General features: G+C 42.4%; 2 protein-coding genes across 3 annotated transcripts in view; both read right to left on the bottom strand.

Moving 5' to 3' along the window:
• The window catches only part of LOC136825266 (cartilage acidic protein 1-like), a 78827-nt gene extending 58026 nt beyond the window's left edge, over positions 1–20801 (bottom strand). Inside the window, exons 1-2 of the mRNA XM_067081323.1 lie at positions 20662–20801; positions 16544–16673 (exon numbers count right to left, since the gene is read on the bottom strand). Coding sequence (XP_066937424.1) covers positions 16544–16656 — 113 coding nt within the window. The 5' untranslated portion in view covers positions 16657–16673; positions 20662–20801. The remainder of the gene's footprint in view (positions 1–16543; positions 16674–20661) is intronic.
• Positions 20802–21622: 821 nt separating this feature from the next.
• LOC136825265 (solute carrier family 23 member 2-like) overlaps positions 21623–26910 on the bottom strand; it is a 61659-nt gene continuing 56371 nt past the window's right edge. For both annotated transcript variants that reach the window (XM_067081322.1, XM_067081321.1), the window contains exons 10-13: positions 26130–26369; positions 24977–25106; positions 22574–22694; positions 21623–22262 (exon numbers count right to left, since the gene is read on the bottom strand). In XM_067081322.1, coding sequence (XP_066937423.1) covers positions 22178–22262; positions 22574–22694; positions 24977–25106; positions 26130–26369 — 576 coding nt within the window. In that variant the 3' untranslated portion in view covers positions 21623–22177. The remainder of the gene's footprint in view (positions 22263–22573; positions 22695–24976; positions 25107–26129; positions 26370–26910) is intronic.

Here is a 26910-nt window from a genome sequence, read left to right as displayed (position 1 = left end):
AAAGAATGCCGTTCCCAGCATTCTCTCTTCCTCTCTCCCCCTGCCCTCTTCCTGATGGACAGAGGGTTGAAGGAGACACATGTATGCACACTTTCTAAGAAGAGAATGAGGAAGGCTGGGTGTTCTGCGAGCACTCTTGGAGCCTGAGACTTTTTAAAGGCTGAGGAAGGGCTAGCCTGCCATTGTCCAACGGGCAAGGCAGTTGCTCTGGCACGTTCCTTGATTACTGCGGTATCTACCTACTCTCTGCAAAAGAGGGAGGCAGAACTTAGTAAAGGTCCGTTCCTAACGGAATGTGACAACTCAGGACTTACTAGACTGGAGATCGGAATCAGGACAGTGTCCCTCTTCTTAGCACCAGAATTACCCCCAAGTTGCTGCCTGTTGCTGGGTAGGCGAACCCACCCCCTGACTGGAACAGTCTCTAGAAGGCAGAGACCTCTTCAGGAATAATTGCATCTGAAGAGGCAAAGCCTTGAAAAAGTGAAGGATCACAGATTCATCAGGAGACTACCTGGAGGGACACCACAGCAGTGTCCTTCAGGTTTGCCGTCTCTTGTTGCGAGAGGGAACACCCTTCATGGCAAAGATAAACAGTGAGAGATTGGAGTCCAGGTGAGCCAGAGCCAGGACAATCCGCTGGTCAGCATAAGACCCCTCTGAGGCAAGATGAATCGCTTCTGTTCAAGGAAGAGGAAGGGGAAAGAGCTTGATTGGGTGACTAGACTAAAATGAACTCCTTGTCCAGGGAAAAGGCATTCATCTGGTCGAGAGAGCCTTTATAGCTTGCAAAGACTGTGGCAGCCCCAACAAAACCCCTGCACGGAGCAGTGAAGAGTATTCATGGGATGCCGTGGTCCTCTCCCTGAGATCACTGTGCTGATGAATCAGCGTGAAGAGCCCTAGAAAAAGAAAATTGAGGGTGTCTGCATCCCGAAGAAGAAGACCCTCGAGTCCTCCTGGGGTGCAACACTCCCGATCTCTTCTCCTTGGAGGGATAACCTTGCCAGATCTCAGAAAACCATCCTCGACTACTCGGATGTATGGCAAGCTGATCCGAGAACCGAGCCGGAGATATAGGTCCTTGTAGCAGAACTCTGAAAAAAGTAAAAAAAAAATAAATTGTCGGAGTCCTCTCTATCTGACTCACATCCCCCGGCAGCAACCGAAAGGGTTTGAGGGAAGGGGAGAGGAGAAAAGCACTCTTACCTGTCTTGCTAGAAGAACCAGCAAGAGAGGCCAACCGTAGGCAATCATCAACCAGAGGTGATGACAGCGGCACAGAGGAAGGAGAATACTAACGCCACGGCGAAGCGCTAACCTGAAGAGAGCAAAACTTCACTTGAGCTGAGTCTCCTGAAGGAAGGAGAACCTCGACAGCATTTGGTTCGCCGAACCGATCATGTAAACAAGATTGGGGGATGGACGCACAAGCTCAACCGCACGGGGCCGAGTGAGTGGAGCTGATCATGTAAACACGATCGGGGGACGGGTGAACAAGCCAAGCCAATGTTGAAATGCGATCAGGGGCTGGGCAAGTGGGCCAAGCTGATCCGAACCAAACACGCAAATGCGATTGGTGGCTGGGTGAGCATGCAGGGATGAGCTGCGCTGAGTCGGGAAAGCTTTGTCATGAACTAGCACTGTCCCCAAGACATGCTTTAATCTCCTCCAAGGTCGAAGCCCCTCGAGAAGGAGGTTTAAAGGGGATTCTTGTCCGCTAACCCGAGTGCTCGAACCCAAGGGTCTGGGATACGAGCTTCAGAACTGACCAAGCACTCAAAACGAAGCAGGCAGGAGGTGTCGAAACATCCGTATATTTCAACACCTTCTCCCATCCTATGCCTAAACCAGACAGGAAAGCGACCTCCCTGGCACTGGTTTGGGGAGTGCCCAAGATTCTGTAGAATCCCGGACACCAGACGACTCACTAGTCGAGCGCTCATGATTGCAAGGAGATCGAGCATTCGCTGAGTGCTCGAGATTCCAAGGAGCTCAAGTGCTCTGCGAGGCTCCTGAATCTCGTAATAAAAATCATCGGGAGTAAGCTCTTCTCGGCTTCCGAAGAAAACGGAGGAGGGACAGGCACATAATCAGCCTTAGATGCAGACTTCTAAGAACTGGAATCAAGGAAGCGGCCTCGAAAGGTCAGGCACTCGAGGCCCCCAAGACATGTGACCTCAATGGGGAACGCGAAACGGTTCCCGAATCCAAGAGAGGGAAGAACCAAATGAGAGAACACACTGCCTCTCCAAAGAGAGGTAGTCCCACAGAAGTCCTGAAGGGAACCTCCTCTTTGCCTCTTCAGGCGCTCGAACCCTTGGGACTAAGACACTAGGCTGGGAGCCTGACCGAGCACTGTTTCAGAACTGACTGAGTACTCAAAACAGTACTGGCAGGAAGAACCGAGACACTTGCATGTCTTGGTTCTTTCTCTCACCAGGTGCCTGAACCGGGACGGTAAGAGGTCTCTTTGACATCGGTTCGGAATGCAAGAGACTCCGAAGATTCTAGAGCACCCGGTGTGACTCAACAAAGTTGAGCACCTGGCAGCACAAGTCTAGAAGCAGAACTCCTAGAACGGTGATGGGAGCGCAAACTGAAGTCTGCGCGCTGCGACTCCTGAAACGCAAGACCCTGGGGTAAGCGATTCGGTTCCTGAGCCCAAAGGCTGGGAAGAGCTGACGAGAGATCCCACTGCTTCCCTGAAGGGAGGCAGCCCCTTAGAAGCCCCATGGCGGGACTTCTTAGGGGAGGGAGAGGAAACCTTCCTCTTCTTCGGCTGACGAGCCTCAGAAGAAGAAGGGGAGCAGGCAGCAGAAGACAAAGCTGAAGATTAAGTTGAAGAAGACGACACATCTCACAGGACTTCTTTCTCGATCTCTTCGCCAACATCTTCTACAAAAGTTAAGTACCTTAGTTTTACCAGACCACTGAGCTGATTAACAGCTCTCCTAGGGCTGGCCCGAAGGATTAGACTTATTTTACGTGGCTAAGAACCAACTGGTTACTTAGCAACGGGACATCTTCTACAGGATGGTGGTCAGGACACATAGGAAGTTAGGAACTGCCGGGGCAGCTAAATCAGGAAGCGCAAAGGGAGCAGCCCAGGCAACTGGAACACCAGGAGAAGCAACAGGAGTGACCAGGGCAGCTGAGGCAGGAGGCACAGTAGGAGCGGCCCAGCTGGCAGGAACTCCAGGAACATCAGCAGTGGTGACAAGGGCAACCAGGCAGCTGGGGCAGGAGGCACAGCAGGAGCGGCCCAGCAGACGAGACCACAGGTACAAAAGGAGGCAGTGGCACAGCATAAAGGAGTACCAGAGAATGAACAGCAATTGGTCCCCCTTGTCAGGGCACAGTGTTGACACCGATGTGGGGATCTTAACCATTACCGTCACTGTGGTCATTATCGAAGTATCCTCTGTATGAGGGCAGCCTTCCTGCCTCAGGGAAACTTTGGTTGCACCTTACGATGCTCACTGACAACCTGGAGAAAAAGCAAACAAAGATTACTAAAGGGAGACTCCTCTCGCTCCGAGGGGGATTGCCCTGCGAAGCGAGAGGAGGTCCCTGAGAAGAGGTTGTCCGACTGCCCCCCCCTCTTCCCCCACTGATCTTCCCTCAACAAGCGAGTGCAAAGGATGAAGGAGAGATAGCCAGAAGGAAAACTACCAGAAGGAACGAAGGGCAGTCACCAAGGGCACTGTCGGAGGTGAATAATCTTCTGACGAATCCCGGCAACCGCCTCCTGATAAAAGTTCCTCCCGGCAAAGCCGCCCACGGCGCAGGCAGCAAAGAGCAACACTCGCACAAGACAGAAATTTGCAGTCACGCTCCTGTACAAGGAGCAGAGGGCGCGAGGCCCAAATGATAGGGGAGCGAAAATTTACGCCCCTGGCCACTGACCCCAAGAAACACACGCCGGGGAAAGACGGCCTTAACGCAAGGTTATCAAAATCATGGGTTTGTATGTATTAGGATCTTTGGTTGTTTTATGGGCGGTACGGTAGTTTGTTTATTTGGCTAATCCTCCCCCCCTCCTCTTATTTTCACAGGAGTGTTTACGTCTGTGTTGGCGTGGCGCCAACCTTTAGTCAGGTTCGTAGCAGCAACGAGCCAGGTTCTGGAGGGCAGAACGACCGATGGTCCAGGGCAGCAGCGAGTCAGTTGGGGTAGCAGCAGCAGGTATCAGTACCTGCGAGTCAGGTTCGGGCAGCAGTAGCGAACGGGTTGTTCTCTCAGGGATGAGAACTTTTGGGTACCAGCAGCAGTTCGACTTTGAGGGCGTTTTCTTGGGCAGCCGACCTTTGTGTCAGGCTGGAGCAGCGCACCAACGAAGATGGTCGTTTGTTGGCCGCAGGTGGAGACCCTGTCGGAGGTTTTGGCACGGGTGCAGTGGCCCCGTGTCCTTTGTATTTGTCGAGACGGCAGCAGGACGTCGTGACAATACGGCCTGTTGTCGCCCGTTGGTGGACTTCGTTGGGGATGGCTTTTTTTTGTATCGACTGCTGCTGGTACTTCCTTTTTTTTGGATGTAAAGTAATATTGCTTTATTTATTTTTGTGTTTCGTGGCCCGGACCTGGCTCATTTTGTTATGACCTTTGTTTTTTTCTTAAGATTTTTATTAAGTTTAAAATTAATAAATATATTTTTATAGCAAACTCCTGTATTTTTTGTTTATTCCTCCTCCTTTGTGTGTGCGAGCTGTCGATTAGCCAGAGCAGCCCAATATTATTTCCATCTAGATCCTGTGTTTTTTCTTAAGGGCCGAAAACCTGGTTCGTAACATTGGCGACGTGACAGGACCGACACGCAACCATCTCGTCCTCCAAGAAACGTACTGACGTCCTCCTCTAATCACGACGACCATGACAGAGCCGGCACGGGATCTCGCCCTCCAAGAAACGTGCTAACGCTCCTCTAATCACGACGACCATGACAGAGCCGACATGGCAACCATCTGCGTCCTCAAAAACTTGCTGACGTCCTCCTCCAGTACCGGCGATCGTGACAGAGCCGACACGGCAAACCATCTCGTCCTCCAAGAAACGTTATTTTTCCTCCATCTCCGACGACCATGACAGAGCCGACGACACGGCAACCATCTCGTCCTCAAAAACTCTCCACTGCTCTGCTGTCACCTCTCGTGTCATTTACAGCCCAATTACTTGTTTATTTTGAAGAACCTGTTGATCTCAGCGAGATCGTAATATTGGCGACCGTGTGAGGATTGGCTCTGCTCTGGTTTAAAATTTTCACCACATTGGAGGGGAGGTTGGTTATTTTGAAAAAAAATTTTGTAATTTTTTCTTCTGTCGGGAGAGAAGGTATTAGGATCTTTGGTTGTTTTATGGGCTGTCGAGTTTGTTTATTTGGCTAATCCTCCCCTCCTCTTATTTTCACAGGAGTGTTTACGTCTATGTTGGCGTGGCGCCAAACTTTAGTCAGGTTCCAACGTCCAGGTTCTGGAGGGCAGAACAACCGATGGTCCAGGGCAGCAGCGAGTCAGTTAGAAGCAGCAGGTATCAGTTCCTGCAAAAGTCAGGTTCGGGAAGAGGACTCTCAGGGATGATTGAGTACCAGCAGCAGTTCGACTTTGAGGACGTTTTCTTGGGCAGCCGGTGTTTGTGTCCAGGCTGGAGCAGCGCACCAGCGGAGATGGTCGTTTGTTGGCCGCAGGTGGAGACCCTGTCGGAATTTTGGCACGGGTGCAGTGGCCCGTGTCCTTTGTATTTTTGCGAGACGGCAGCAGGGACGTCGTGACAATACGGCCTGTTGTCGTTAGTTGGTGGACTTCGTTGGGGATGGCTTTTTTGTATTGACTGCTGCTGGTACTTCCTTTTTTGAATGTAGTAATATTGCTTTATTTATTTTTGTGTTTCGTGGCGGACCTGGCTCATTTTGTTATGACCTTTGTTTTTTTCTTAAGATTTTTATTAAGTTTAAAATTAATAAATATATTTTTATAGCAAACTCCTGTATTTTGTTTATTCCTCCTCCTTTGTGTAAAAGTCGACTGAGCAGGATTAGGGCCAGAGTATGTTAAAAAAATATCAAACACAAAAGATCCCATGAGAAAGAAGAGCTTCCAATCAGGCAGAGAGCTAGACAGCATCCTGTGTTTGACATTCAGACAGGCAGGACTTCCACTTCTGACCAGTTACTGCTTAACCACCTTGTTCAAGAGTTTTACTTTAAGCTGAAAAACCTGCTTGTGTGACTCCCTCAGTAGTGAAAGAGCACCCGAGTTTTCTCTTTTTGAGATTTCAAAGTAAATAGCGGAAATCTGTAAAAACCATCTCATTCGTTCTTACCTACACTGGACAGGACTCAGAGACAAACCGAGGTAATGTCTCTTGACAAAAGAGGTATGGAGGAGTTCCCTGTGTGATCTTCACACCCTTTTTGAGTGCTCCCATGCTGCAGGACTAGAGACAAACCTGAGGGAGCTTTAGTGCTCCTGGTTCGCAGCTCAAAAAACACTGGACATAAACATCCTCGTCTGCAAAGGACGACTCCTAGACACTAACTGTCACGGAGGTGGCGCCCGGTACTGAAAGGGGGGCCTCTCTAAATGCAGACGAATGCTCTCCATATGGCACTCAGATGCGGGAGACTGATACTGAAGAATTGGTGCCAGGTTATCAAGGACTGGTACAAGTCAATTGAAAAACCAGAGCCAGGTGCTCAATCGGGAACTGGTGCTCAAGAAAGAACCACAGTGCATTCTAAAAAATGGTAGTTGGCAAGCACTCGGGAATTAGTGTTGAGTGCTCAAGAGTTGGCGCCAGGTGCTCAGGGACTGGCTCTGGGCACTGGAAGGCTGGTGCCAGGAGCTCAGGAAGATGCAGGAAATACTGTCCATGAGCGGGTGAAAGGTGTTCAATGTCGCAAGCCAAGTATTAGATAGATAATGTCTCTTTGGAATAGGTGCTGAGCATTCAGGAATCAGCACCGGGTGCTCAGGAGTTAGCGCCAAACTCCCAGGTCATAGGTGGCGCCAGGCGAGCTAGTAGCTCAGGTAACTAGTAAGGGCTCCTGGGAGCTTGGCGCTGATTCTCGGCTGTCAAGAAAGTCTATTTATCCAAAAGCCCATTGCCACCAAAATAAGTAATTTCTCTCCTTACTGCTTTCTGCCCTTCCACTTTTTCAGTTCTCTGCTAAGGAAAGTGTAATAAGATGTTCTAATCAATTCTCTATCGACAATTATTTTGAAGTACTCAAAGTACCATCACACAAAACATATCTCAAATCTTATCAAACATTATTTGAGACTTGCCAATATGTATTCACCACTGAAAACATCGGTTTGGTAGCAAACACGACATTTATGTTATAATACGCTACTTGGTAAAGGAGAGTTAATCAACTGATTGCAAAATCGCAGTAGCAAAATATGATAAATTAGAATCGGATCTTAACAACAAAACAATAAAATACTGATCCTGAAAGCTGAAGGCATGAAGGCTACTCGCAATCAGCGATTATATTTCACAGAAATCGTTATAACCGGCGAATAATAAACAAAGCTGCTGCAAACACCTCATGTTTACACCAACCTTGGCAGAAAGAGAATGAGGTTGTCTGCTAAGTCGTTCCTAGTATTCCCATTAGTGGGCGGGACTGGTCACCTACACTAAACAATCGGAGTGCCAACGCAAATTTAAAATTTAAGCTTCCTCATGAGTGGAAAGTATAGCTATGTAATTACTTGGTAAGTTACTTATATAAAATGATATTTTAATAAAATAAATTTCTTGAACATACTTTCTACCTGGTAGCTATATATATAGCTTTCTAAGTCCCCGGACGCCACGGCAGAATTTCAAAACTCGCAATCGGCCGATCGGGTAGTCAGGTGAACCACCTGTGCGCCTCTTACCCAGGTACCTGGAACCATTCCAACTATTCCTCAGATCTTCCATGCCCTAGTCTCTAGAGGAGGAGGGTGGGACTTACTATATAACTACCAGGTAAGTATGTTCAAAATTTATTTTATTATGAAAATATCATTTTCAAACATCTAACTTACTGGTAGTTATATATATAGCTGATTGACACCTGGTGGAGTGGTCAGAGACAGCCAACATCGCTGGAATTTAAGCTATACACAACCAACTGTCCTTACCTCGGATTAAGGAAGCTGACTTCAATGAACTCCTCATTATGTTCGCTTTCTTAAGAGGTCCAGCTGATCCACTCAGGGGCTGAAGACTTAGAGCTGCCAACCGTACCAACTCTATGTGACAGACAACCTTATAATTACTCCTTGTTCCGGGCGCCACCAAGGAAACAAATGATCATCTGACTAAAATCACGATTGTGGAAGATCATGCTCAATCTTTCACAAACAACCATCAAATTTCAACCATTCCAAGGCAAGAACAAAGGGTATTGTTTATGGGATTGGATTAAGGAAGGCTGACTTCAATGAACTCCTCATTATATCTGCATTCCAAGATATCCAGCCATCCACCCAGGGGCTGAAAATCTCTAGGGGCTGTCAACCGTGTATAACCTCTACGTGACTTCAGATTCCTCCTCTCAATACCCTTGTTCGCGCTACCAAGGAACTTTTCAATCCTATGATTATGAAGATCAAGTGCCCAGTCTTCGCAAACAACTACAAAAATTTCAATTCAAGGTAAGAAAAAGGGTATTGGCTTATGGGATTGTAGGGTATTCCCTTCTCCATTACTGAATTAGATGCTATAAACGGACTCCAGCGTATAGCAGTCAGATAATGTTGGGCTTGTTTTAGATAATGAGAGGCAAATACTAACTTGCTTCTCCAGAAGGTCGTGTCCAAGATACTCTGCAGGGACCTGTTCTGTTTAAGAGCTACAGAGGTTGCTATTGCCCTGACCTCGTGCGTCTTTACTTTCAGAATCTTGTGGTCTATCTCTACATTCCATATGTGCTTCATCAACCGTCTGATAAAATAAAAACAGAGCATCTTCTTTCGACATCTGTACAGAGCGGCTTTTGACTGGAGCAATCAAAGCCCTTCTGAATTCCTTCTTAAGTCCTTTGTCCTATCCAGGTAGAGCCTTAGAGCCCTTACCGGTAATAGGACTCTCTCTCTCTCCTCCCCTGTTATGTCCGTTAGATTCGGAATCTCGAACGTTAAGGGCCAGGGCTGTGATGAGTATTCATTTTTTGCAAGGAAGCCTAGTTGCGGTGAGCAGATTGCCTTGCCTTGTCTAAAATCTATATTCTTGCTGAGAGCATGTATCTCACTAACTCTTTTCGCTGCGCCCAAACTGACCAAGAAAAGAGTTTTCATGGTGAGGTCCTTTAAAGATGTCCTCTATAAGGGATCGAACCTACTCCTCCTGAGGAACCTCAGGACCACGTCTAGGTTCCATGTTGGTGAGTTCTCTATATACAAATTTGGGTTACAGAGACATTGGAAGAGGACACATGGTTGTCCTTGCACCATCCTCTAAATACCTCTGTGAACCAATCTCTTGTCGGTCAGTAAGGGGCCACAAGGGTCATTCCAGTCCTCTCGTGTAACACAAATTTTTTGAGTACCCTGTGTATTATCTTGAAAGAGGAAAGACATACACGTCCAAATTGGACTGTGTCCATCAGAACCCGCCCATGTATGTCATTGTCTCGAATCTGATAAGGAGAGCAGTGTTTCAGTCTTCGCTCGCGCTTGTGGCGAAGAGATCCGGTGCACTGACGTCCCAAAGTCCCCACATGCTTCTGAAGATGTCTGAAGTAGAGTCCATTCTGTTGAGAGGACTTGATTTTTCCTGCTCAGAATGTCCGCCCTCATATTTTTTCTCCCTTGGATAAAGTGGTTAATAGTCTGACATTCTTCTCCTTTGCCCAGAGTAAGAAGTTCTCTCTTTGCTGTCTCGTGAGCAGAGACCTGGGAGTGAGTGCCCCCTTTTGCTGATGTAAAGTAAACTGTCATGTTGTCGGCATTGACCTGCACCTCTCTGTTCTCCACTATGTGTTCGAACTCCTGAGAGCTAGAAGATCGCAGTTGTTCTTCCTTTCCTAGTGTTGCTCCCCATCCCGAGCGCCGGAGAACAACTTAGGTTCAATTCTCTGATGTAGAGAAAAAGTCCTCCTGAGCTTGACGGGGCTGGTCTCCACCACTCTAAACTCAGCCTTATTGGTTCCGAAATGGGGAAGCACTTGGTCTCCAGTTCAATTTCCTTGTCCCAGTTCTGATTCAGAAGAAAACTGTAACGGGCATAGAATCAATCTTCCAGAGGAAAACAAACTGTTCTAGCAAGGAAAGGGTCCTCAGCAGACTCATCCATTCCCTCGCCGAGCATGTCTGTCTCTTTAGAAAGTCCTAAAACTTTCTTAAGGCTTGTCCTGTTCTTTGCAACAGAAGGAAAGCCCGAAAATCCTGACTCTGAATCTTTATCCTAAGGTACAGAACCTCTTGGGATGAGATCAGCTGAGCTTCCTCCTCTGTTTATCAGAAGACCCACTCTCTTCGTGATACATGAATCGTGGTGTGAAGATCCTCCAGGCAGCGTGTGTGGGAAGGAGCTCTGAGGAGCCAGTCGCCAAGTACAAGGAGATTCCGATGTCTCTTGTGTGAAGAAAAAATCTGCTACATTGGTAATCATCCTTGTGAAAATCTGTGCTAGACGCTTGTTGCCAGTGCATCATGCGTCCTGAGCTACCTCCACGTCTTGGCTTCCAATATCTTGAAGCCTGATGTCCTGACGTCCAATGCCTTGACGATTGACGTCTTGGGGTCCAGTTCATTGACGCCACTGGCCATGTAGGCTTATTCCTAGATGCTTATACCAGAGCATCCAGCGTCTAGAGTTTCATTTACTACGTTCAGCGTTTTAAACTTCTGGACATCTAGAAGCTTTAGTTGGACGTCTATTATCCTTCTTCTCTTTGCCTGGTTGTCATGCTTGCACCAGAGAAGACAAAGTCTGCTGCATATTTTGTAGTAAAAGTTATGGCGCGGGCTTCCTGCCGTTGTAGGCTGGGGAAGCATCAACCACGGAATTATTTCCTCCTCAACGCCAATACAGGCAGTCCTGCTTCATTTATCGTTCCAAGCTACGACGCTCCTATGTCACGACGCTTTTCAAATATATTCATCAGAAATTATTTCCTGGCTTACTTAATGCATGTCTGGTTACGACGCCATTGCACGATCCGACGGAAGAAATATGGCCCAAAAATGGCAGAATAATCATAATTTGAAGGTTTTTTGATGTAAAACTCAATAATAATGCAGTTTACATCGTTTTCAATGCACCCAGAGCATTAAAAGTAAGGTTTTCTTATGATTTTTGACGATTTTCGACGATGTTCCTAATACCGATTTTCGGCACGACAATACGCAAGAACGGAACCCGTCAGAAACCGGGACCCGCCCGTAATGGATCGTGGAGAGGGTTCAGCAGACGAGTACCAATCCGAAGGAGGAAAAGGAGAATGTACGGAAGGCAGCACAGCGTCCACCACGCTCTTGCAGCCTGGTATACTGACTGAACAGAACTGTCTACGTTTTGCTCTTAATAGAGAGCCACCCTTGGGGCTAGTTAAGGAAGTACCCGGTTGCTCCTCGTATACAACCTGGAGTCTATGAAGTCTTATCATGACGTCCCTCAATATTGATAACTTGTTTGAGAGGTCTCGACTCCCGAGCCAGACGTCAGCCATGTCTGCTTAGACCGAAACAGAGAGACCGAAACTGGAAAAAACTTTTCCCGTGGACGAACTTCAGAAAATTCTTGGAGTTCGGGTGCATGGGAATGTGAAAATACGCATCCTGGAGGTCCAGTGAGGCCATCCAGTCATGCTGTCTGACTGCAGCTAGAACCGATTTTGTTGTCCATAGCGACCTTTGGTTGCAGCCACGCTCTAGCACCGGTCTCAACCCCACATTTAAGGATCAGGAATACCCGAATGCAGAATCCTGGGGAATTCTGATCTTGAACTCTCTGTTCATCTTGCAACATCATAGACACTTGTTGCTGTAGAGCCTCTGCCTGGTTCTTGTCGTTGCATTTTGACAGAAAGGACTATTGGTCTTGTTACTAGAGGGGGCCTCCTCAGGAAAACGATCTTGTACCCCTCTTAGAAGACCTTTGTTGGCCGAACCGGATGAGCTTCAGACTGTCATTCATTGGGCCGGAGTTCAATTCCCGCGGTCGGCTGATGAAGAGTTAGAGGGATTTATTTCTAGTTAAAATTATATTATATCATTACCACTCTTAGAGTAACTGGAATGGACAATAGGTTCACTTCTCCTCTTCCCACACTTAGAAGCTGGACAGCCTGGCTCCTACCTGTCTGCAAGAGTATTAGGAAGTCACGCCCTCTTTTTCCCTGTGTAGAGGCTCTTCTGTTGTCGTTCATCTACCCGCCCCAGAGGAACTCTCTATCGAGGGTCGGATTTAGCGTTAGCTGGAGACACCTGAAACACAGGAGCCTCAGTCTTACTCTTTAGCGATGAGTCATGGTAGGATTTTCTAGCTGTTTTAGATATTAGATCTTACGTGGTTTTCAGGGCCAAGGATGAAAAGACCTCTTACCAAATCTTGAGAGAAGAGGTGAGGAAAAGGGGCATAACTGTTCTGATTTTGATTCTGACGTGACCCCATTAGCTGTGAAAGATCAAAAGATGGGCATTTTCTTCATGATTCCACTGGAGAAAGCGTAGCTGATTCGCTGGCACCACCTCCGGAAGTCCTTATCCATACACTACATCAGATATATGAGTTCTTCGTGTCAGTCGCGGTTGAATAATCCCATCTTTCTTCCCTCTCAAGCTCCCGGGGTCCAGTCCAGAAAATTACAGACCCTCAGCGTCCTAAGAATTCCTTTTGAGGGGGAGGTCTAACTTCTGATGTTGACTCAACAAAACTTCTGTTTTCCCATGGCCACCGATCTAGCAGAGTCAACAAGATTCGAGAAGTCTCCTGAAGAGGCAGGTATTCCGGAGGGTCGAAAGCGATTCTCCAGTTTGATACCAACGCTAAATCTGAAGTCAGTTTGGCTGAGGAAAAGCAAAGGCTGTCTTTTATTGTTCCTTCTTTGAAAGTATCCACTCATTCAAAAACTTTGCCACTTCTCTTGGACGAGCGGAAAACCACCTTCCTCAATACTGCCTCTTAGACGCCTTCCCAAAAGTAAATCTCTGAAGGCGTGGATTCTGGAAAAACTTCCGAAAATAGCTTCATATAAGTCTTTTTTTAAAGTCTGATGAAAGCTGATGGTTTTTTATATCGCTTGATCGGAAAATCCTACAATAGGATTCACAGGAGAATGCTGGATATATCATTATCTTCCTTTTTCCGATTGTCCGAAGATTAGTGACGCCTTCAAAATATTAATATAACGTTCGGCATCCAGGAGTTCAGTCTCTGACGCTGGCGTCCATTTTCTTAAAGCTTAACATCTTGGCGCCAGCCTCATGACGCATGACGCCCTGGAGTCCAGCTGACACTTGGACGCCCCAAGGCCCAGCTTCTCTCGACGCCCGACGCCCTGGCGCCCAGCCTCTGGACGCTTGATAGCCTGGTGTCCAGTTTCTCGACGCCTGGCTACCTCCTGGCGTCCAGACTTGTAACGTTCGCTGATTCTCCAAACCTAGAGGTTACTTGAGAACTGGCCGCCAGTGCGACATCAGTCAAAAGCTTCCTCAGGTTGACGTTGTTGCTGCATCTGAGCTGTGAGAGCTTTTTGTTGTATTCCGTTTTTGGACGCTTGACGCCAGTGCATCCCGTGCCCAGAGTTACCTCTGCGATGGGGACTGCGTCATCCGACGACGAAGAGAACAACATTACCTCGCCTTTCCTATGGCGAGGGTGAGCTGCCCTGGAACGCCAACAGGTACTGAGGATCGCACTGCTCCTCGGCAGCTAAAGCCCGCCTTCGCTCAGCTCCACTTCTTCTCACAGGTTGGTGAGCTTGAAGAGGTCTAGGACTAGAGCACTACAGGACCGAGCGGTCGCACCCTCCACTGCACTTGCACTAACAACATATTCGATCACATATTATCCCTGTCTTCTGAGAGGGATTTTACCTGTTGGGCCAGGGCCTGAATGGCGGCCAACATAACTTTAAGCAAGGGGTCCTACCTGTTTCAGCAGGGGTTCAGAGACTACTATTACGGGAGAAGGATCAATAGGATAGTTAGCAAGGGGAAAGAATTAACTATTCCTGGTTATATCAAGAGTGAGAGAAACAGTACTTTAGTTCTTCTGAGCCGGTCTTCTGCTTTCTCACATACACCGACTATAAGCAAACCATTCCCGTTCTTCACATATACTGAGAGGGGACCCAAGGAGACTTTAGCAAGCCGCTTGCATCCCCGCACACACATTCTCACACTCGATGAAGAGTCAGGTATGTTGTAAGAAATTCTAAAAGCAAACGAGCGAAAGCCAAGCCAAAGTGTACTTCACCAAAATAAGTTGTGAAAACACGTAATACCAGCGAAATTCCATCGATGTTACCGACACAGCGCAGGGAAGATCTGAGGAATAGTTGGAATGGTTCCAGGTACGCAGTAGAGGGCGCACAGGTGGTTCACCTGATCAACATCGGGCGACATTGCCGCGAAGTTTTGAAATTCTGCCGTGACATCAGGGACTTAAGCTATATATATAACTACCAGGTAAGTTAGATGTTTGAAAACACTAGATTATAATCACAAATAAGTGGACAAAAAATACACAATACAATCTCACAGAAATAACTAAGTTTCAATAAAAACACTGCGAGGTGTTCGTTTATTCCTAAAAATATCAATAACACAAAATACTATAAAAACACCCAAACCCAATGAGTTGGGAAGAAGTGCTTCAGCAAAATAAGTTTAAGAATTTGCATATACTGTACAATTTTCTCTCCTAAACATTGATCTACAGATTTATAAAATTATTCTACAAATGCACATACAGATATATATCACTATACCTAACATGAGAAGACTATACTGTACAGTAATGATTACGGCTGATAAATTTTCTATTTGTTTATAAATTTCTTTACACAAGACAGAGAATTTGAAATAAAATGAATCTACCTTGAAATGAAAATTAGTACTAATCTCCTTTATGAAATAAATCTTCCTTTTTTACTATTTAATAACACTGTCATATGATCAGAATTATGTGAAATTGTCTGTTATAAATGACCATGTCTTATTCAGCAACTTCTTAAACTTCATGAGCCTCTCGTAAAACAAACTTTCATATTCATTTAACCATACATTCTACATTAAATTTGCATGTTTTCACTTCCCAAAATTTCCTAATTTCCTTAACACAAACTCTTTCACAACCTACTTTAAATTCCTTAAAAAATCCAAATCTTTAAATTCTCACAGCATCTCTTTTTCTTTCTGAAAGCAGCCACTTTCAATCAAAATTCCTACCTATGCCACATGGGAGGAAGAGGGGTGGCTCATAACTAAAGGTATTTTAAAAAAAGAGATACTAACCTTCCAATCATACCTAGCTAAAAACCAATCATTATAACAGACAAGGGACTTCGTAAGAATATTTTAGATTTTACCAAAAATATTGAATGAATCTTTAGATTACAGTAGTTTAATGGCTATAAAAAATAACCACTTAGCATAGATCTGCGTTCGACAAAACCCAACCACAATGGAGAGGTCTTGTTGCAAACAAAATAATCGCTGACATGTAATGCTGATTCCACTTTACTCTCTCAAGGATATATCAAGCTCCTCTTTTCCTTTCGCTCTTTAGGAAAAACCAAAACAACAAAAAAACTATATCATATAAACTTACAAACGCTTACAGTGATGGGTTCTCATGATAAAATAAAATCAAAAGTAACCCAAGGGGAAGGTGTCACATGCTGGTGTCCATTACCTATATAGTTACAAATGGTGAGCAAACATTATGTTCATGAATAAAAAAACAATCTAAAGCTCTAAATGCATGAAATGTCACAAATGAAATAATGAATGAAAATAATAAAGGCACTGCAAAAAACCTGACATAAATTGCATTCCTTGGAAGATCAGCAATGTTGACTCAACAACAGTCACACAGAAAGGAAGAGAAAAGCGTACAGACACCAACCTGCTTACGAGCATTCAAATTACATTCAGAGATACAAATAAACGGGATCGCAAATTAAAACTGTGTTCAGAGTACTCCCCTTCGCCACCTGTAAGTTCAAATTTTGTTTTGTATACCTATTCTGTACATACAGTACTGTATGTATACTGTACTGTGTTTTATGATGAAAAAACATACAGTACGCTATTGATTTTATATCATACTGTACTCAAATAAGCATGAAGAGTACAGTACAATAACCAACTTACAAACAATTCAACAAACAAATGGCTGCCCAGAATGCAACTTGTTTGTAAGTAGGGTGGTGTCTGTATGTTATACCACTACACAGGAATAAACACATGCTGCAAAGTCTTCTGAATCTTGATTAGGATATGTATGGCATGACTGGGGTTTTCATGTCTATGGATAAATATATAAGATTAATGAGGATGTGACAGAATAACTTTGAAGCAAATTGAAAAAAAATGATTACCTGAAGACACTGTTTGTTACGTCTTGAAACATACCACTGGCAGGAGTAACCAGTGGAGTCATCAAAAGACATGTTGCAAAAGTGTAAGCTACCAAGTCTTTCATATTCCACATTGTAAAGTTATTCTGACCTGAAAAAAAGGATAAAAATGTCACCATACATAAAATATTTTCTAACAAATTATATAAGTACAAGCTACTTAAACTGAAATTCTAACGTCAACTTGTTTGTAACCTATCTTTGCTAATGATACTATCTAATTTATGTCTTCAATACGACTTGTAGGGTAGGTGTCCAGCCCTGGGAAAAATTAGGTAAGGACTTAATTTCCCAAAGCATAATTCTTTACACAGCATTTGTAATTTATAATGCTAATCTTAAGTAGTTATATTTATTTATATAATTTTAAAAATCTCAATGGGTTATGTTGCATATACTGTAATTCTCTTCTAATGGTGCAAGGCATTTGTTGAAACTTCGACAAGAGAGATTGTACTTTTCTGCAAGTTGTGGTATAGTTTTACGTATTCTTTCTAAATTTATGTAAAGTGGAAATGCATATTGTGTAGAAGAAAGATATTATGTTTTGTTGTGTTTGTATTAAGTAATGAAAAGCATTGTTTTGGCTGTTTCCTGTATTTAATTGTAAATATACGTGTAATCGTGCTTAACTACCGGCATCTGTTGTTTGTCTGGTAGTTAGTTGAACATCTGGTATTCATCAGCGATGGCTGTGAAAGTCAGTCTTGTCACAGCCTTGGTGCAGTGTAGTTTTAACCAGTAGGGACTCGAGAAAAGGGAATGGAGCCATAGTTGTCAGTGCCTCGAAGTCAACTTAAGTATTCCCTTTCATCCTAAAGTTCATTTAGGAAAATTTCTTTAGGAGATATGCATATCTAAATGTAAGGAGAATTTCTTGAGGTGTGTTTGGAAGAGGGTTACGAAGTGGAGATTGTGCTCATGCCAATCTCATTCTAATTCAAGCTAGGAATATTGAATGCACCATTTGAACTAACAGTAAGTTTATATCGTTTATGTCTTAGCTCAATATACACAATGCAATGCAGTGTTTTAATTGCAATCTGGAATAGCATATGAGTGAAGTAACCTGGGTGTCGTGATATAAGACTTGGGCTACGATTAGGTTGGTACATTTCATATCGTTTAGGCTATACGATAACGCTTACAATTTGACATGCTCTACTTTTTCTGAATGAGTTGGAATAGAATTCTTTGTTTTTTAATAATAAGCATGTTTTATTTTCTAGTCATATACAGGTATTGCATTCTTATGCACTTAAAGTACTGCTATTTCGATAGCTCTAATCAAGTTGAAAACATCATATATAAATTTTAAAGATACAGTATAGTACTGTAATCTGTATTTTCCAACGTACATAAACTCAAGTATATATATTTATTTATGGATATCCTTAGGTGACAGCTGGTTCAGTCAATGAAAGCTGGTGAAAATGCATTTAACTGCAGACACCACCCCACTTACAAACATTTAGTGATAAAACACAGAAGGGATTGCAAGTTAAAACTGTATTCAGAGAGCTCCCCTTTGCCACCTGTTAGTTCAAATTTTCTTTTGTGTGCCTATTCTGTGCATACAATACTGTATGTACAGTGTATTGTGCTTTCGGATGAAAAAAATTACAGTACTGTATTGACTTTATATCATACCATACTTAAACAGGCATGATGAGTACAGTAACCAACGTACAAACAATTCAACATACAAATGGCTGTCTGGAATGTGACTCGTTTGTAAGTAGTGTGGTGTCTGTATTTACAGGTAGTTGGGTTCACTCACCTGTTACCTGCACTTTTCCTTTGGCTAGAGACAATGTGGGGTAGTGGAGTAGTTAAATGTGGGAATTAAGTACTAATGCTTGGGTCTGTATAACTAGGAAAAATACAAAATACAGTTACCTTCCTAATTTGTGATTTGTTCCTACAGGAATACAGCACCTTGTATTTGTATAGGATACTCTCTCCTTACATGGAAAAAACTGTTTCTAAGAAGTGTTTGGCATTATATAAATGCAATTTTTGGATAATCTATACTTTTTCAAGGTATAAAAACCTTAAGTCTTTTATACATATAAACCTTAGATAATAACTTGGTAATAAGACTTGACTATCAGCCTGTGAGAGAGGAGGTGGGAGACCCAACCACATACTCACATGTTGGAGTCACTGTTATCTTTGGCAAAAAGGACAAATTGCAGGGGTGGTTACAGGTGGGATTATAAGAAAAAACCTCTTGATTATCTAGGAAAAATGTAAATTATGCTAAATTTTCAGTTTGTTCCCAGAACTTCCTCTTTTACATGGAGACTCACTCTTTGGGTGGGAATGCCTAACACACATAACTGATGCTGTTCTTCCCACTAGAATGTAACAGCTTCCTGGCCATTTATGTAAGCAGGCGAAGGATGGCTCCTGTAACTACTACCTGTGCAGCATTACATGTGATGACAAGGCTGACAGGACCCAGTGCCAGAGTTCTGACATATGCGAGGGAAGGACAGCTCAGAATGCAGCAATATAACAAAAAATTAGACTCCAGAGATAATGCTTTACCATCCACCACTGTTTAAAACGGGAAACAGGAAGTCACATTTACCTTTACAAACATACTATCAAATTAAGGATGTTCTGTTGCGTAACTCACCTAAATTTGACCAGTGGGTATATGGCAATAGCCTCTTTTGCATGAGAGTATTTTCTTTCATTAATGCCCTTGCAGTTTTTTTGTCTCATGAATTTTATATGCACATCAAAGAGAAAGAAGGAGACAGCAAACATAAGATCTGGTAAAAAATACCCAATCAGGAATAGGTGTACTACAAATAATAAGCCCTACTGTCAACATTAACAAGAAGTACGCTATTGTCACTCATAGTGGGGATTCAAACTTCATTGTAAAGTATATACAGGAGCTACAGAACTAAATACACAGTATAATAATTAATAATTAATTGTGAAATATACACACACGTGTCTATATATGTATACGTATGTATATATATATATATATATATATAAAACACTTTACTCACAGTCCAGAAGTGTGGGATAAGTATTGCATCACTATACTTGTAAACATTTATGACTATTAAGTTTTGAGGCATAATTAAGTAACCACAGATACAAAATTTGTTGTTAGGCCTAATATATACTGTATTCAGATTGGACATTAATCACTCAGATTTTTATATAAATGTTTGTGAACACATAACTGGGTTTGATGCAGTTTAATCATTTAACACTGATCTTGGATTACAAAACAGATTAAATACATACTTAATGCAAAAACAGTTATACATAATGTCCACATCAATGGTCCACTCCTTCAATAAATATCCCTACTTAGCTATATTCCCTTCCAATTCGAAAAAATGGGCTTTACCCACAGTTGCCACAAAATAAGTGAATCAACAACTAGCCTAGCAAGGGTCTAAGTTGTTTTATCCTAAAGGAAAAAAGGAGACTAAAGTACCCTAGGTTACAGAAATGTAGTTTTATGACAGTACTGTCTTATTAAACCATCTTACTAATAATTAGCCAACAATGGCTTATGCTACACAGGCTATCTTGGGCTACCATTTTCAAGTAAGCCTACAGTAGCTTTCATAAGCCTATTCTACATAAGCACCTATGAGGTTAGGCTATGTTGCAGGAAATTTCACACTGATCACTAATAAAAATAAAATTTCGAGATACTTACCCAAGTATACGTAGTTAAGAGGAACAACTAGCTAGCCAAAAAATCTTTACACAGAGCAAGTATACGCGGTTTACAAAAACAATTAGCCAGAAAACCTTAAGACACAAAGTAAGTATATGCAATTCAGAGGAATAATTAGCCACAGAACTTTAAAACACAAAGTAAGTATACCTCGAGGAACAATTAGACAACTTGAAGACAGAGCAAGCAGGCCTATAGGCTGCGTAGTTTAAAACAACAATTAACCACAAAACCTTAAAACACAGAGCAAGTATATGCAATTTAGAGGAACAATTAGCCACAAAACCTTAAGACAAAAAGCTAGTATACGCAATTTAGAGGAACAATTAGTCACAGAACTTTAAAACACAAAGATTGCCTTACGCTCTTCAAGAGGAGAGCGGCCGCACGACTGCCTACATGCGCGAATAGCGATGCTTTCGTAAGCGAAGTTAGGTAACCGAAGTCGCTTCGTTACACAAGACGCCACGCTGCTGCTTATTTAATATAAAATTGGTCTCCATCTCTTTCAGATTCCACATTTTCAACAAAACTCCAATTCGGGACCAAACAATGAGTAACTTAAATACCGACAAGACTTGGAAGAGTCATTACAAACGTTTGTTTACATTCATGACGTCAGGTTGGTTCATCTTCTTCTTCCGGCTTTTTCTTCTGTTGTCGGAGCTTATACAACTCATTCTTTTAAGGGTTATTGACACCGGGTTACCAAATAGGGTGCGGTTTGTAGGCCACGTTTTTTCTATTTTGGACGTTGAAAATTTGTAAACAACCACTTGAGATAGCTTCGTATTACATAAAAACTTTATTTTAAAATGGTAACATTATAACTATTGAATTATTCAGACTTATTGTCAGCCGTTCCATGAGTCAACACTTACAGCAGGTGTTGATGTTTAAAAGGTTGAATACAGATCATAACTAGTCAGTATGATCTTTTATGCTTTATTTACTTAAACAGCGCATTCTCTCTCTCTCTCTCTCTCTCTCTCTCTCTCTCTCTCTTTACGAGAGTTATCGAAAATTATCCGTTCCATATATCCTGTCACTGGTTTCTAGAATTGTACACGATTTCTATAGTTTGTGCACAGTTGATAGTGAGCTAACTTGGTATTGAGTGAAGTCCTAAGACATATTGTAAAGAGTATACATAAAGATGGGGTAGGGGATGTCTGTAATCTTATGTTGATTAAAGCTGTGTGTCTTAAGTTTATCTTCAAGGAAAGATGTTTAATAATATGGGACACGCTTCAAAACGTCACATTGTTTGTTGACAAGCTGAAGATACTTCCAGTCATGAAAGGCCACTGAAACTCGCATTAGCCGTATTTCATAAAGCTTTATTGTCATACACAGAACATCAACTCTTTCGTAAAATTTCTTATATAAAAAAACTCGATATAGATGAGAGAAAATGCGGAAGATGAATAAAATGCAATGTTTCTAGTGTGACTGTGAAGGAAGGTTCAAAATGAATAGATACGTGATATGTCATCCTTCAAAAATTTGATAAACATCATCGCACTGATACAGGAAGGAAGTCAAGAGCGACACAACATGACTTTGCGCTATCAACGGGTGACATATGAGAGTGGAGTATCTACAAGTGACGTTGGGGCGGGTACGTTTTTACTGAATGCCATCAAGAAAGTGATCTTTACCCTACTGTACCAATGTGCGTGTGTCTGTGCGTAGCCACGCATGAGCGAAATTACAGATAGAGGACACTAGCAAAATTCGGGATGCCCATCAACGCGAGATATATGAAATCAGTTATAAATGAAGTTGGTTCTTGCGTTAGAATAATACACACACATATACATATAAAATCAATAGGCTCTGAAGGACTGCCGTCTCTTGTGATACCATTCCTTTTAACACATTGCTTCTGTAGTTGTATACTTCCTGCCAAAGCCTTGGAACGATGGAAGAAACGGTAGGTATCTCGCTAAGGTTAGCCTGTGGAAGGAAAAATAACTCCATGTACTCCAAAAGGTATAGAGGCGTTTACTGCACGTGAAAATGTGGCACATCGACAGTGTAAATGGGAAAGAGAAGAATAGTAAATAAAGAAGAAAACGAAGGGGAGACTGAACAGAATAGAAGATATTTTAGTGAAGCAAAGGCGAAAACAAAAGAAATACGTCTTCATATCAACAACTACATCAGTTCATTCATAAACAAAAAGTAACAACAAAGAAGATTCATTGATGAGTGGCATCATCTACATGCCCACGATTTTCTGATGGAATGAAAATAGTTTCCCTTACTTTTGAATAGCACCCATTCCAAAAGGCAAGTCGTAACAAGAAGTACTGTCTGCAGAGGTGGGTCCACTTCCCAAATTCAGCTGCTTTTTCCACTGCACTAGACCTCTCTCTTCGTCCGTGCCTGAAACACATAGATATTAGGAATGAATAAGTATTTAATCTCATTATTACTTTTTTGTTTCATTTGTTTATACTGACTATGGCACAGGAGAGTTGACATTTAAAAAAAAAAAAAAATCTATACATCTCGTGAACTTAATTACTGGAATACAGGTACATTGTTATAAAACTTCACTTTGTTTGGTTTTATGTACAGCCCTCCAAAGGGATAATTCCCTCTCTGGCGGGCCCTTGTACGTTTTCAAAATATGGTGTTTCTTATAATTTGTAATTGTCTTTCAGTGTTTTCTCGTCGGTATCGTAGCTCCTCCAGCAGAATAGGAGAGTCTTTAGTTCCTTTTTCAATTTGCATTCTTGTATGCTCTTCAGTTCAGGCGGTATTTTGTTGTATAATCTTGGTGCGCAATGTACAATTTGTTCTAGGTTCAAATAGCCAATATGCTTCACTTGCATGTCTGATTACAATATTCATTTCGGGTCTGAAGAAGCTTAAGCAGTTTCTCAGATATATTGGTTCATTATATTTTAGTGCTTTAAAGACTGTTAGTAGTATTTTATATTCTATTCTAGCTTTTACTGGGAGCCAATGTAGCTCAATTAGTGCTGGGGTTATTCTGGGACGGGAACGTAGTCCTGGGGGCTCTATTTTGTACTCCTTGCAATTTTCTTAGTAGGTAGGTAGTTAGAGAGACCGTAGTATATAACGTTGCAGTAGTCAAGCCTCGAATGTATTTGGTTGCAAATTACCCTTTTTAGAGTATCTTTATTTAGGTATTTTCTAATAAATGCAATGTTTCTAACATGATAGTTACAGGTTTTTGTAATATGCAATATATGGTTCTTCATCGACAATTTATTGTTAATAAATACTCCAAAGTTCCTCACTGCTGCTACAATATTTATTGTTGACGAACCAATAGTTATTCTTTTGAAGTGTTCATATTTTCGTAGTGCACTGCCAGATCCAAATAGCATACACTCAGTTTTGTCTTCATTAAGTTTCATTTTCTTCGCCGGCATCCATTTTTGATATCTTTCATTATTGTATCAATTTTACTAACGATGTCTTCATGGTTTCGACAGTAAAATAGAACTGGATATCATCAGCATACAGTTTATACTTAAACTTGTAGCCTTATTTAGAATTCTAGATAATTCAGCTGTGTAAATGCTAAATAGCAGTGGACCCAGAACGCTGCCTTGGGGCACTCCTTTTGTTAGGCTTTTCTTTTCTGATTTCACATTTGATATAACCACTGTAACCTTCCTATTTTCTAAGTAGCTTTTGTACCATTTGTGTACGTCATCTTCGATGCCTACTGCGTCATTTCACTTCACACGTGTTGTATATTTTAGGTCAAGTTCCGTCGTTTAAAATTTTAAATGTAAATGATTTTGATAGTACGTTAGGACACTAACGGGAATTCAGGTATATACTGTTAATAAACGTAAAAAAGAAATGCGTCATTTCACTTCACACGTATTGTTTATTTTAGTTGAGGTTCCATTGTTTAAAATTTTAAATGCGAAAGATTTTGACAGTACTTTGAACCAATTTCGATATAAGATCTTTTGTGAGTCGCGCTCACGTCATTATATCTGGTAACTAGAAGTTCAGTGTACGATAATCTCGTTTTGGAGCTATTTGTAAATACTGATTTTTGAGTGTATCTTTTCAGAGAACTGTGTACACAGCTCCTTCCCACAGCTGACAGACTTAATGATTTATAAGGACTTTGTCTTACTGCCTTTGGCTGACATATTCAGTCTCAAAGTGATCTTCTACCTACAAATCGACTTAGCTATAAGTTATCAAATACCCACATCCTCATTCAAACTTAATCAGCAGGTTTTTGGATCACTGGCTGAACACAGGTGAGATTTAATAGCAAGGTAATGGAAAGCAGATGTTTGCCTAAAAACCAAAGGACGTCATATAGCATAGTGAACTCTCAGGTGAAAGTTCTCACCAGCATCAGCTTTTTCATTCATAAATGCCTACAAAAGATATATTGGTGTTCACAACAAAACAAACTACATCGTTGTTCCCTAAAGAAGGTTTCATTTCTTTCGTTCGAACCAAGAATTTGCCCTTGAAGGCAAAGTAAAGCAGCCAAAATACTGTAGTTCCATCAGAACTACCTTCACCAGAATTGCGTAGCTTTCCACTGTGTTCAGTTCTCTACAATGAGCAGCTATGGCTTTTTTAAAGTAAAAACTGGAATCTCAAGCATTTCTATTTTGTTATTGTATTGATGGACTCCTGCAGAGGTGATGACTTACCAGGGACTGTGTTGTCTAGAATCAAACCGATTAAACCACCAACGAACATTGACGTCTGCAGGAGGACAGACACCGTTTGATCCAGAAGAGCATACCCCGACTGCATGAAAGAAGGGTTCTCCATGGCCCACTGCAAAGATAAGGAGAAAAGATAATTGGGAAAGTACCTAGATTGTGCGACCAAGGCAAGGTTTCTCAAAAATGTCAGACTTTCATGTGGTAGCAATTGCATTTTCTTTTAATATGTTTCTGCGAAAGCTGTTGAATTTGACTTTTTCCACTTTACGATAACTTCCCTGTAAAAAAAAAGACAAAAAAAAAATTTCTTCAGAGTATTATTCAAATATGTACCTGCAATTGGCAAGACATCACAGTAACGGACGGACTGAATTTGATCCATCTTGGCAGATATATAAAGCAGGTGACCTTCTGCTAGGGATCAACATTTCTGAGAAATCTTCTCAGAACAGAGCTGGTTACCATGGTCATAAATCATCAATTTTGATATTATTTCTCTCAAAAAGTCGATAATCTTGAGCAAATGTCACCTAATGAACATATTTGCAAAAGTATATACTTTTGAAAGCTAAAATACTCATATACAGGATACAGAGATACAGAAATTATTTTCTTAAAATGTACAGTATATATGAAAGTTGCATACTTTATAATATTTAAGATCAGTCTTGTAAAGCAATCATTTAATGGGTAATTTCTACTTAATATATTGTAATTCCCGTTTGTAGTTATCTGTAAGCATTATTTTGTAACACTACCCGAGTACCGTATCAGCCCTGATGAATGACTTTTGTCTAGTAATCAACAGGGTGGAAAAGGTATGTATAATAATATCACAGCCAATGCCATTCATTACGGAAGGCTATCCCCTATATACATACCGGGTCTGGGTTGCCTCTTGTTGGGCTGTACCTTGCAAGTTTTTTGCACAAAAAGTGTTTCGTTGTTCTTTCTCTCTGTTCTGTTGTGCGTCTGTCACAGCCTACTTTGCCGTCTTACCTCTGTGTAAGTGTGTTGTGCTGTACTTTGTAAGTTTTTTGCACAGTAGTGTTTCTCTCTCTTTGCTCTGCTGTGCATCTGTCACAGGCTGCTATCCCGTCTTACCTCTGCGTAAGTGTATCTATTTGCTTCTCACCTTCGGAAAGGAGAGGCCGAAGAAGATGGAGAACCCCAGCACGAAGAGATTCCTGGACGAGGATAGGTCGATAAACTGGGCAGAAGACAGTCCGACGGCTGTGATCATGGAGAACTTGATGGTGAACACCGCAGCGATGATGGGCTCGGGTATGGTGACGAAGAAGGCCCCGATTTTGCCGAAGACCCCGCAGATCATCATCATGATGGCCGAGTACTGGATGACGCGGCGGCTCCCGATCTGTGGAGAACGTATTGGCGATGCCAGGATCGGTTTTAAAAAGGAATACAACTGGGATATACATTTTAGGCCTAATGCCAAGCTTGCACTGGGACCTATGACGAGCTCGTTGAGCGCTGAAAGGAAAAGTGAGGGTAGAAAGGTTTGAAAGGTGTAACAGGTTGAAAACCTTTTGCAGCTGCACTGTGAAACAGTTGCAAGGAGAGGGTTGAGGAAAGTAAGATGGAAGAAAGTGTGAATGGAGGTACAGCAAAAGGAACGAAAGGGGTTACAGCTAGGGACCCAAGCAAGGTACGCTGCAAAACCCTAACGTAATGCCAATGTCGCACCGCGTGAGCAAGATCTAAAGACAATAGTCTTTAGATCTTGTGCGTGAGGTACACCGACAGCACTACCCCCGTAGGCCCCGTTAAACGTCAGGCGATGCTGTGCACGGTACAGTTAGTAAGCTTGCGTGCAAAAGTCTTCCATAACCATATTTCCAGCCATCATTTATAACATTTAGACTTTGTAGTTAAAGCAAACCAGGACCCATTGAGAC

This window comes from Macrobrachium rosenbergii, chromosome 37 (genome assembly GCF_040412425.1).
Source record: "Macrobrachium rosenbergii isolate ZJJX-2024 chromosome 37, ASM4041242v1, whole genome shotgun sequence".
NCBI lineage: Eukaryota > Metazoa > Arthropoda > Malacostraca > Decapoda > Palaemonidae > Macrobrachium > Macrobrachium rosenbergii.
This window is presented reverse-complemented; position numbering and strand designations above follow the sequence as displayed.